This window comes from Panthera uncia, assembly GCF_023721935.1.
Source record: "Panthera uncia isolate 11264 chromosome C1 unlocalized genomic scaffold, Puncia_PCG_1.0 HiC_scaffold_4, whole genome shotgun sequence".
In the NCBI taxonomy this organism is placed as follows: Eukaryota; Metazoa; Chordata; class Mammalia; order Carnivora; family Felidae; genus Panthera; species Panthera uncia.
The window spans coordinates 100,912,778-100,925,643 of NW_026057585.1; the positions used below are offsets into that span (position 1 = coordinate 100,912,778).

The following is a 12,866-nucleotide window of genomic DNA, read 5'->3' on the forward strand; positions in this document are numbered from 1 at the left end:
GCCGCCCAGCGGAGATTGCGAGACTCTGGCTCTTGCAGGAGGTTCTGTCTGCCCTGCTGGTCCTGCCTTCCCTTCCGCTGTCCGTGTCGCTGACTTCCTGACCGACTTAAGAGCTGACCACCTGGGCCCCTCCCGCATGCTTGCTCTCCTAAGCGCTCCTAATGAGTCAGAGGCCCCACCTGTGCACATGTCTCCACCGCCTGTCTCCGTAGAAGACCGCTGCATTCTCAGAGCGGTTGGGTCTCCGTGTTGCGAGCGTCCTGTGATTGTGGACAGCCGGCTCCACTTCCAACCCAGTCTCCATCCCAGCTCGCTGCACCCTCAGCACCTCTGTCATTTTCATGGATCACACCCTGCCTTCGTTGTGTGCTGACTTATCTCCTGTCATTCTGCTTCACACCAGATCCATCCGGTGAGGGCAGGGAGCTGGTCTGCTCCCTTCAGGGCGGTGTCTCCAGGCCCTGGCGCTTGGTAGGTATGCAAAGAAGATTGCTTGAATGAGCAAATTCAAGGCAGCGCTTAACTAGACCTCACTTGCTCCCAGAAAACCTTGCCAAAGCTTTTTGGTCTCAGGCACCCCAAATCTTGTTCACTTCTTGGAAAGAAGCTTCCCTCTGCCTGCACAGCACCTCGTGGCTCCTGCCCGTCTTTCTCTGGTGAACCATCGGGAAACTCTGTCCCAGCTTACCCTGTTCAGCGCCCAAGCCCCCTTTTCTTTCTGCCCCCTCACCCCCCTCTCCCCAACAAAAACAGAGACTTGATTAGGCTCATCTTCTGTGTGCTGCTCACTCTTGCTCCCACTGGATTTTTAGATTCTTTTTTTTTTTTAAGTTTATTTTTGAGAGAGAGACAGACAGAGAGACAGAGTGGGGGAGGGGCAGAGAGAGAATCCCAAGCAGGCTCCATGCTGTCGGTGCCCGGACATGGGGTTCAAACTCACGAACTGCGAGATCATGACCTGAGCTGAAATCAAGAATCAGATGCTCAACTGACTGAGCCACCCAGGTGCCCCGGATTTTTAGATTCTTAACAACAGGGCACTTGGCGGGTCTTCACCATTGCATGCACTGGAACGGAATAGGTGAGCAGAAGCAGAGCCCTCTAGGAAACCTCCCAGCCCTCTCATCTTACAGGTGGGAGACAGATGCAGGGAGGGCAGGAGACTTCCCTGAAGCCTGAGGGCAGTGGGGGTAAGCCTGGGTCCTCGGCTGGTGTCTCATTGGCTTCTATTGTAATGGTCATATACGACCAGCTGTGTGACTTTGGCCTGGCCCTTTAACCTGAGTCTCACCGTCCTCATCAGTGATATTTATCTACACAGTTGCTGGAATAACACACTTGGAAAGGCTTGAGAGGGCCCAGCTCACTGTGGGAACTCGTGAAAACTGGTGCGTTTTCTTGTATGGTTTTTTCCCCCAGAGAGCCCTTTCCCTAGGCTCAAAGCATGGAGCCCTCGACGTTTTCTCTTTATTGTTTCCCCCAACCCCAGAGGTCCTTCTGTCTTTCCTCTGTAGCCGTCTTGATTCCTGCATGGCACAATTTAATTATACTTCATCATTGGAAAGATTTTCACTGAGGACCTAGCCCTGACCTCACTGAGCTCAGTCTTGCAGGACAAGAGAGGGAGGCTGGTGACTTCTGTGACAGGCTCCCTTGTGGGGGAGCCACTGGAGGGGGCTGGGGGTGCTCACCCTGCGGAAATGGCATTGGATCTGACTTCTAAGGATGTGTGTGGGTTTTCTAGGGGCCTTGTGTATGTGTGTTGAGGGGAGCAGAGAGAGGTCATGGTATCTATGAGGGACTGTAGCAAAGGCAGCGGGGTGGTGGAGTGGGGGAGGGTCAGGTGGCAGCTGTTCTGTGGGGGTTGGGAGGAAGGGGAGAGTTCTGTGCCTGCCTGGTCTCCACCCCCAGGAGCCTGTGTCTCCAGTGTCCTCTCTCACTCCACCAACCACTCGGACTGTTGCTGTCTACCTCCACCTGCCCAGCTCACTGTTTTGGTTGGGTGGCTGTTCCCTTCAGAGCAGATGCCTTTCTGCCCGGTGTGGGTCCTGCTGTGCCGGGGGCACTCCCGTGGATGTGCGTTCCCTGCCAGGTGGACCAGAACTCGAGTGTTCCTCAGCACCTGCCGGCCAAGTGCGGTCGCCGGCAGGAGGGGAAGGAGGTGCCCGGTCAGGAATCTGGGCCAAGTGGGCAGGGTCTTCAGTGGCCTGCAAGGGGGGCACGGCCCCAGAGCTGGGCAGACACTACAGGCAGCGTGCAGAGGCCCCATTCAGAGGCGACGCTTTACCTGAGGCAGGAAGGCCTTCCTACACGGCGAGCTTCAGGCTGCCGCGGCGCTCGCTCTGTATGAATTAATGTCCCGGTTTTTAAAAAAAATTTTTTTTTAACGTTTATTTATTATTTTTGAGACAGAGAGAGACAGAGTATGAATGGGGGAGGGTCAGAGAGAGAGGGAGACACAGAATCTGAAACAGGCTCCAGGCTCTGAGCTGTCAGCACAGAGCCTGACGCGGTGCTTGAACTCACAGACTGTGAGATCATGACTTGAGCCGAAGTTGGCCGCTTAACCGACTGAGCCACCCAGGCGCCCCAATGTCCCAGTTTTATAACAAGTGCACGGGGGGACGTTTTCCCCAAAAAAAAAAAAAAAAAAAAATGCTTGGGAGTCAACTTTATTGAGACTTCAATTAGATTTTATGAAAATTTTTTGAGTTCTGATGATGAGCCAGGTACCAAGGACACGGGAAAATAGATCCCTTTATGCAGGTGGCTGGCCAGTACAGGGCAGGTGGCAGCCGTGCCCGCGGGAAGCCCAGCAGCTGGCCCTGGGAGCCTCCCAGAAGGTCTCTTGGGCAGGTGGCCCTCCTGCTGGGTGTCAGGCCTCTGCAGCTCAGAAGTGCACCTGTGTGTCCTGTGGCTTTTGTAATGGTACCACGTGCTGGGTGGCTCAGGACGACACAGTTCTTCTCTTTCGGTTCTGGAGGTCGGAAGTCCACGGTCCGTCTCACTGGGCCGAAGTCGAGGTGTGGGCAGGGCTGTGGGGGAGGATCTGCTTTGCTTTGTGGTCACCTGAGCTTCCCTCTGACCCTCTTGGGTCCCCCACCAGGCCCGCCTATGGAGTCCAGGGCACTTTCCTCACCTGAAGGTCCTTAGCTTAATTAATCATGCCCCCAAAGTCCCTCTTGACATGTGAAGTCACACATTTCTCAGGTTCTGGGGATTAGGACAGGGACAGCTTTGGGGGCAATTCTTTAGCACGGAAAGCCTTCAAGGGCTTTTCCTGGCAACTCAGCTCCGGTGGGAGTGGGGCTGCCTTCCGTCAGCCTGTCTCCACCTGGAGGTCTGGGTCCTCCCCACCCCCATCTCTGCCAGTCTCCCCTGGGCTGGCCTTGACCTCGGGCTCTCCCTGGAGCGGCAGGCGGCCCCTGGGGCTCCCGGCTGGCTTGGGCAGCTCCTGTCTTCTGAGCAGAGACAACCTCTCGAGAGGGAACCGTGGCTGGAGTCCCAGGGGAGATGGTGGTTTGCACACCGTGGGTCACATGTCACCTGTGAGTGTGCCACTAGAGCGCTCTGCCCGTAATCGTGGGCGGCCTTCCCACACATGGGGTCGGGAGGGTCATTCCTTAAAACGGGGTATCGTGCAGACCAAAGTAACGCAGGACAAGGACCCCAATGCATGCATGCTGTCCCGCTCGGGAACCGCCCAGATCTGGATGCTGGGGTGGATGCCTGCCTGTGTGTGTGTGGGGGGGACTCCGGGGTGGGGGGCACTCCCGTGGAGGGACAGGGCTCCGTTCCCCGGGCCCTCTGGTGTGGGAGAGCATCTCAGGCCAGTCACATCTGTGCTCTGTGGGCTCTGCTCCCCACACGCTGCACAAAAGCCCTCGTCCTTTGGGTCCCGCTAGAACAGCCCTTCATGCTTTACAAAATCGTTGAGGACTCCAAGGAGCTTAACATCTACCAGGATTTACCATGTTAGGAATGAAAACTGAGAAATGTCAACAATGCTATTGTTCATTTAAAGATAGCGATAGACCTGTTACGTGTTAGCCTGAAGTGTATTTTTTTTATGAAAGCCAACTGTTTTCCCAGAACAAAAAAATTAGCAGGAAGAGGGGTGGTTTTGCATTTTCGTAAATTTTTTTTTTTTAATTTTTTTTTCAACGTTTTTTATTTATTTTTGGGACAGAGAGAGACAGAGCATGAACGGGGGAGGGGCAGAGAGAGAGGGAGACACAGAATCGGAAACAGGCTCCAGGCTCCGAGCCATCAGCCCAGAGCCTGACACGGGGCTCGAACTCACCGACCGCGAGATCGTGACCTGGCTGAAGTCGGACGCTTAACCGACTGCGCCACCCAGGCGCCCCATCGTAAATTTTTTTTAACGTCTGGCTTAGTAGGCAGCTGGGTCTCATACAGATTTCTGTTTTGAACCTGTTGAGCTATGTTGTTTTGGTTGCAGTCGTTGAAAGAAACTTGGCCTCACTCAGAAGGGAGGAGTGTTTGGGTAAAAATTAGGGATGTTCTCCTCTGGTGCTTCACCAAAAAGTGGTAGTTTCTTTTTTTTTTTTTTATTATTATTATTTTTTAACGTTTATTTATTTTTGAGCTAGAGACAGAGCATGAACAGGGGAGGGTCACAGAGAGAGGGAGACACAGAATCTGAAACAGGCTCCAGGCTCTGAGCTGTCAGCACAGAGCCCGACGTGGGGCTCGAACCCACGACCGTGAGATCATGACCTGAGCCGAAGTCGGACGCTTAACCGACCGAGCCACCCAGGCGCCCCAAGAGACAATTTTTTAATGTGTTATTTTAGTTTTTGAGAGACAGAGACAGCGTTTGAGCAGGGAAGGGGCAGAGAGAGAGAGAGAGAGAGAGAGAGAGAGAGAGAGAAGGAGAGAATCAGAAGCAGGCTCCAGGCTCTGAGCCATCAGCCCAGAGCCCGACGCGGGGCTCGAACTCACAGACCGTGAGATCGTGACCTGAGCTGAAGTCGGACGCTTAACCAACTGAGCCACCCAGGCGCCCCAAAAAGTGGTAGTTTCTTGAACGTTTGTTGCCAAGTAGAGTTTGACACTCTGCCAGTGAACTTGTCATACTCTGGTACTTACAGTCCTTTGGTCTGTCCTGTACTTTGGGTGGGTCTTTTACACGTGCAGGCTTTTATATCGTTAGGCCCTGCACGCTAGGAGAATACTGGTTCTAAGGTAGGCTCCTCTTCTAAACAGCGCAGATTTAATCCTACAGTTTCAAAAGATCCCTTTCCTTACCGTCACCATCCATCTCAGGAAAACCTTCAAGGAGCTGGAAGCTGTCAGGTTCCCGGGGGAGGATACCGATTTCCCCGATTCTGATTTTTGCCTGAAAGCTCAATTCTTACAAGTTTTCCTTGAAGTGACAGACTCATTTTGTTCACGTCTGTCTGTCTGCAAGGTGCCCAAGTTCAAATGAGCACGGTTTGTCTCTGAGCTGGTCTTTTAGTAAAAACGGTGCTGCTGAGTGACAGAAGCAGCTGGTCCCCCGCACGGTGCACAGATCATGCCCAGCTGACCCCGAGCCAACCATCACCCTTCATTTTGTAGCAGAAGGGCTTTTTTGTGGATTTCCCACATCATCACAAAATATTAGAAATGTGTGTACTCAAGGGCCAAGAAGTGGTGGTTTTGACAGCTTTACCAAAGACATTTAAAAAATTAAAAAAAAATTTTTTTTAACATTTTTATTTCTGAGAGAGAGACAGAGCGTGAGCGGGGAGGGGCAGAGAGAGAGGGAGACACAGAATCCGAAGCAGGTTCCAGGCTCCGAGCAGTCAGCACAGAGCCCTATGTGGGGCTCAAACTTGCGAACTGCGAGATCATGACCTGAACCGAAGTCGGCCGGCCGCTCAACCGACTGAGTCCCCCAGGCCCCCCAACCAAAGACGTTCTTAAGTGAAGCTTCTGTGTCTTCTGCTGTGAGTGGTGAAGAACACCCAGCGGCCCGAAGGGTTTGGTGCCGTTGCCTTGGGGCTCCCTGAGGCCCCGGCAGCTTCGCCCACTGTTGCTGTGGCTTCATCAGCACAAATTGTCCATACAGAGAAAAAGGCCCATGACATCTGAATATTGTGGAAGTATTTTTGACCTTGTGGAGCCCTTGACAACCCCAGGGAACCGCAGTGTCTGGGGACCACATTTAGAGAACCGCTGTCTTAGGAGACCAGATCACTGCCCTATCTTGCTTGTCATTTGAGTGTACAGGATTCAGCCTCTTATCAAAGCCAAGATTGTGTCAGCTGGAAGGTTGACAGTTCTAGAGAAGGTTCAGATCCCTGTCTGCCCGGAAGGCGGGTGACATCCTTGATGAGCCAGGTCCCCAAGAAGCTCTTAGCACTCAAAACCTGTCCCAAATCGGCTTTGGCAACAAGGGACTGCCCATGTAGCTGAGCTGTCCTGGGTGGCTTTAGGGTCTCTTACCATGACACGTAGACCCACTGGTCCTTTTGCTCTGCTTGCTTTTTCCACGTGTGTCTCACGGAAGCTGCTCCCGTGGTGACCCCCGACAGCTTCACACTGATGACCTCTCTGCTTTAAGGGCTGCAGAAAAGAGTATTTCCTTCTCTCAATAGGAGCAGCAGAAGCTGTGAGATTTGCATCTCGTTGGCTCTGACTGGGTCATGCCTCCTAGTCCCTTCCAAGACGGCCCTAGTCCCCAAGGCCTGGCACTCTTGCGTAGTGCTCAACCTCTGCAACTGTACAAAGCAGCCCTGCATGTGTCTGTCTCTATACCAGTCACTGGCTGAGGCCAGCCTAGTCATGCTGTAGTTGGGTCAGGACAGCAAGGACGGAGAGGCTATCCGGAGCGAGATGGGGCATGTTAACCCCGGGGAAAGCAGCATGGGGTTCGGAGGGAGGAGTGGCGGAGGGTGGGTTTTGGGGATGGTGTGGTGGGAGGTAGGAGACTTTCAGAATTCCTCTGAGCACCGTGGCCCTTAAAACTCCTTTATTTATTTGAACACAAATCACGCAGGTAATCCTAGAGGCCCGAGTCATCCTCAGACTGGCAGAATGAAAGACTGGCTCAGGATTTTTGACCAAAACGTGCTGGTCCCTCCCCACCCACAGAGAGCACGCCAGCCTATAAAGGAATCAACTGGGTTTCAGTGCGTCCTGAAGTGGCTTGATGGGCCGCTAATTAAGCAGGTAAAGAAATTTGCTATTTGTTGTCAACTGCATGTCGTTACTGTTCCAGCTGAGAGGATATTGATTTTCACTTATTTATCTGAGTCTTACCACTGTACCCATTACCTCGGGCTTTGGCAGTATTTGGAGGCAAAGTGGCCCATCAGCAAAGAGAATACCTGATTCAGCGACTCGGTCAGCACTTTTGACACCGGGTAAAGGTTTCTTCTGCCCACAGTGGAGCAGTTTTAAAACCCCGGTAATCTGATTTTTCTTGGGTCCCTTGAGCCAGCATATTTGCAGGAGGTGGGCTCGTGCGCGATCCAACACCGCCTGCTTGCAGCCTGGCACTTAGAGCTGCCGGGACAGAGCTCCGGGCATCCTGGCAGAAGCCGTGTGCCTGGACGTACCACGGCCGTCTGCACACTCGGGCCCTTGCTCCGTGGCTCTGCAGGCGTCCGTGTCCTTCCGGGGCAGGGAACCTGGGGAGAAGCTGGTGCTTCTGCGCTGCCCGCGAGACAGCCACATGATTGGAGGCTTCCAGTGAGGCCCAGTGGGGTGCATGGGAAGGATCCAGACCTGCCAGTGTGAGCATGTGACTTTTTGTAGGGTTTGGCCTGGCAAGGCCGTGTCCTCCTCTGCAGGTGGTCCTAGAGCTGGTAGAGCGATTCTCCATGTCCAAGTCGTTGGGGGGCTGGGTCTGTAAGAGCTCACTCCCGCGAAGGCGCCCACACCCTCCGGCTCCAGGCCCTTTGATCCAGCGCCTGCTCTGTGCGGCCTCCGCGGTGGCACCGCGGTAGCTGCTGTTCCCCCAGCTGTACCGCCCGGCACTCTCCCGTACCGGCCTGCTTTGTCCCGAAGCCGGGTCATCAGAAGAGGAGCCGGTCGGAGACCAGCGGAGCCGGTTGTGAGGGACGCTCTAGGCGGCCGGTGGGGCGGACAGCCAGGCGGCTCTGCCTCATAGGAGCGCACAAGTCAGTGACGGCACTGTCTCTCTCCTAGGAGTTTTACGAAGGAGATTTTATTCATTGTCCCATTTTATTTCGTTTACTTGTATTTATTTTTGGAAAGGTGATTGCCGTTGTTCAGAATTCACTGGGGTACGCCAGCAAAGTGTATGGTTCCACGGAGTCCCTGAGGCCCCAGTGTCCCTCCCTGGACACAGCCGGCAGGACCTGTTTTTTGGTGTAGCTTTCCAGAAATTGTAAGCAAATGCAACGAATAAATACACTTGTATTTTATGCTTTGAAAAGATTCTTAGCAAGGTCTTACAGATGTTCGTGTCATCACGTGAAGAACTTCATTCTGTCTTATGACAACATAGTATTTCTTTGGATGATTCTGCATTTATTTCTTCAGTCCCTTATTGATGAACACATAGAGTTTTTTTCAGTTGTCTGCTGTCACAGATACAGCTATAATAACTTCATTTACGTGTTTTTTTTTTTCATGTACACATGTGTCTATAGAATGAGTCCTATAAGTGGGATTCCTGATTCAGAGTCACGTGTCAGAAGTTATTGTTTAAGACCCAGTTATAGGCTGTTTATAAAAAAAATGTGCTTTAAACAGAAAGACGTGAACTGTATGTGTGACGGTAAAAGGATGGAGAAAAGATAGGCCATGTAAACCCTGTAAGAAATCTTTGTGTTGTACTGATGTCAGATAAAGTCAATTTCAAGGTGAAGAGTATTACCAGAGATAAAGGGGCATTTCTTCCTTCCTTTCCTTCCTTTCCTTCCTTTCCTTCTTTCCTTCTGTCTATTTTGAGAGAGAGAGAGAGAGAAAGAGAGAGAGATTCCCACGCAGGCTCTGCACTGTCAGAACAGGGCCAGATGCGGGGCTTGAACTGATGAACTGTGAGATGGTGACCTGAGCTGAAATCAAGGGTCAGAAGCTCAGCTGAGCACCCAGGCTCCCCTAGAGGGGCATTTCATTATCATGATGGCAGTCAAGAAGATATGACAGTCCTAAATGTGTATGTGCCTCTCTTGGGGCCTGTAAGACTACCCTCAGGTTCAGTGATTCATTGGGAGGACTCCCACGGCTCGGCACGTGGTCTGTCTCCCAGGAAAGATTTACTACAGTGAGAGGATACGGAGCAGGATCAGCCATGGGAAAGGCATGTGGGGGAAAGTGTGGGAGCAGGCACATGCTTCAGGGGTGCTCTGCCAGTGGAGCCCCACAGGGTGCATTCAGTTCTTCCAACAACAGTCATGACAACACGTGTGAAACGTTCCCAGCCAGGGAAGCTTGTTAGAGGCTCCGGACGTTTTGGGGACTGGTCAGGTGGGCATCTTCTGCCTAGCGGGTTCCCAGATCACAGACTCCCAGCAGGAAAGCAGGTGTTCAGCATAAACTACTTTGTACAGCGTAGGCAAAGTACGCCGTGATCGGTAGAGTGACGGGAACCCCCAGCCTCCAGCCAAGGGCCAGCCTCGTGGACCCACCTTTCAGAGCACACAGTTGGGCCAGCTGTGCTAGCTCTTCTGTGCACCGTACCCGGTAACACAGCCTCCAAACACGTGAAGCAAAATCGTGTAGAACTAAAGGGAGCACTGTTCAGATTCGCCGTCACCACTGGAGACTTTTAACTCTCCTCTCTCACTAACTGATAGAGCAAATAAACCAAAGACCAAAAACCAAAACAGGGGCGCCTGGGTGGGTCAGTCCGTTAAACGTCCGACTTCAGCTCAGTTCATGATCTCACCATTTGTGAGTTCGAGCCCCGTGGTGGGCTCTGTGCTGACAGCTTGGAGCCTGGAGCCTGCTTTGGATTCTGTGTCTCCCTGTCTGTCTCTGCCCCTCCCCTGCTTGCACTCTATCTCTCTGTCTCAAAAATAAATAAACATAAAAAAATTTAAAAAACAAAAACAAACCAAAAACCAAAAAACGCCCCATAATGATTTGGAAGATCTAAACACCACCAACCACCTAGACCTGTCTGTTATCTCTAAAACACTACAGCCAACAAATAGAATATGCGTTTTTCTCAAGTGTGGAAACTTCACTGAGATAGGCCATATGCTGGGGCATAAAAATAAGTCTCCATGGATTTAAAATGATTGAAATTTATAGAGTATACATACGTCAACTGACTAGTATGGTATTACATTAGAAATGAGCAACGAGATATCTAGAAAATCCTCAAATAGCAGAAAAGTAACACACTACCAACTAACCCATGAGTCAAAGAAGAAATCATGGGGAAATTAGAAAATATTTTGAAGTGAGGAATGGAAGAACATACCAAAATTTATGAGGTGCAACTATTTGAGTCCTTTGAAGGAATTTATAGCTTTATATGACTATGTTAGAGGAGAAGAAAGGTATGAAATCAATGATCTCTTTCCTCCATCAGAATCTACATAAGAAGTTAAACCCAAAGAAAATAGAAGAAGGAAATGGTAGATTTCTGCTTATTTAGCAGAAATCAATAAATTAAAAAGGCAAATAGTAGAGAAAATCAGCAAAGTTAGAAGTTGGTTCTTTGAAAAGCTTAATAAAATTGACAAACTCCTATAAGACTGGTCATGAGCAAAGAGAGAGAAAACACAAATTACCAATATTAGGAAGGAAGGGAGTATTACAGTATATCTTACAGACGTTAAAATGATAGTCAAGGGAGAGGCACCTGGGTGGCTCAGCCGGTTAAGCTTTCAACTTCGGCTCAGGTCATGATTTCACATTCGTGAGTTGGAGCCCCGCGTTGGGCTCTGTGCTGACAGCTCAGAGTCTGGAGCCTGCTTCGGATTCTGTGTTTCCCTCTCTCTGCCCTTCCCCCGCTCACTCTGTCTCTGTCTCTCAAAAATGAATAAATGTTAAAAAATTAAAAAAGATAATCAAGAGATATTATGAATCACTTGTGTGCCAAGAAATTTGATAACTTAGTTGAGATGGAGAAATTTCTTGAAAAGCACAATTTACCAAAAGTTACACTAGAGGAAATAGAAGATCTATTAAAAAAAAATTATTTTTGAGACAGAGTATGAGCGAGGGAGGGGCAGAGAGAATGAGGGAGACACAGAATCCGAAGCAGGCTCGAGGCTCTGAGCTGTCAGCACAGAGCCTGACATGGGGTTCAAACCCACGAACTGTGAGATCATGACCTGAGCTGAAGTTGGACACTCAACTTACTGAGCCACCCAGGTGCCCTGAGGAAATAGAAAATCTAAATAGTCCTATATTCATTAAAGAAACAATTCATAAGCAAACATCTTCCTCCAAAGAAAACTCCAGACTTAAATGACTTCACTGTTGGATTTTATAGAATATTAAAAGAAGCAATAATATGAATTCTAGAACAAACTCTATCAGAAAATAGAAGAGAGAGGATGCTTTCCAGTGTTGGTTTTTTTTTTTTTTTTTTTTTTTTGAGCCCCCATAACTGATAACTAAATCAGGAGAGGATATCACAAGTACAGACTAATGTCCCTCATGAATATTAACACAAAAAACCTTAAAATATTGGGACATAGGATCTAGTTAGTACCTTACAATCAGATGGGGTTTAACACAGGAACCGATAGTTTTACAGTTTTTACAGTTGACTCTTGAACAGTATGCGGGTTGGGGTGCTGACCCCCTCTAAATCAAAAATCTGCATATAACTTTTGACTCCTCCAAAACCTAATTACTAATAGCCTGCTGTTGACCAGAAGCCTTCCTAATAATGTAAACAGTTGATTAATACGTATTTTGTATGCTATATGTGTTATGTACTGTGTTCTTACAATAAAGTCAGCTGGAGGAGAGAAAATGCTATTAAGAAAATCACAAGGAAGAGAAAACACATCTACACTCCTATGATGTGTTTATAAAACAAAAGCATGTGTAGGTGGACCTGTACGGTTCAAATCTGTGTTGTTCAAGGGTCGGCTGTACATACAAGAAATCAGTGAAAAGACAGCACTTGAAAGAAGACTGGGGTGCCTGGGTGGCTAAGCATCCAACTTGATCTCAGCTCAGGTCTTGATCTTGGGGCTGTGAGTTCAAGTCCTGTGTTGGGCTCTATGCTGGATGTGAAGCCTCCTTAAACATAAAAAATAAATAAATAAATAAATAAAAGAAGACCAAGTAGGAAACAAACGTAAAAAGCATAGTCTTACAAAGTTTATACGATTTGAGTTATTTTGGGAATTGACAGCTTTAGATGACAGCAAACTTCCCTGTGAAAGGTGTTGGCTAAAAATATTAACGTGTTTTTGAACTCAGGATACTTTCTTAATAATTTTAGTATGTCTTTCTTGCTGTCCCACTTACCTTTTCCATTGAGTTTAACTTTACCATGAACGTTGATTGATCTTCTTTGCTTTGGCTATTCCAATTCAGTTTGATGTTTCTTGGGCACAATTGTATATTTGCAGCTGTGTGGGGGACACAGATGACCATCCCACATTCTGTCTTCACACACCAGCAGAGACTGTTTAGAAACCTACCTGATTAGAAATGGGTACGGAGTCACATAGAGGTGGAAGGATGGTTAGGGTCTGGGTTCTGGGAAGAGGTCTAGGTCAGCAGGAAAGGTTTGGGAATTAGCAGGTTGTGGCTGGTGCTTACATCTCTGAGAATGGGAGGAAGAGGAGGGAGAGAGAGGAGGAGGGGGGGAGAGAAAGGGGAGGGGGGAGGAGGATGGGGAGGAAGAAGAGGAGGGGGAAGGATTGGGAAGAGGGAGGGGGAGGGAGGAGGAGGGGAAGGGGCAGGAGGGG

The 12,866-nt window shown here is 49.7% G+C and overlaps 1 protein-coding gene across 1 annotated transcript in view; it reads left to right on the forward strand.

The window, feature by feature from the left end:
- NPHP4 (nephrocystin 4) overlaps positions 1-12,866 on the forward strand; it is a 109,718-nt gene that overhangs the window by 653 nt on the left and 96,199 nt on the right. Inside the window, exons 2-3 of the mRNA XM_049618928.1 lie at positions 404-471; positions 7,007-7,179. Of these exons, the coding sequence (XP_049474885.1) occupies positions 7,045-7,179 (135 nt within the window). The 5' untranslated portion in view covers positions 404-471; positions 7,007-7,044. The remainder of the gene's footprint in view (positions 1-403; positions 472-7,006; positions 7,180-12,866) is intronic.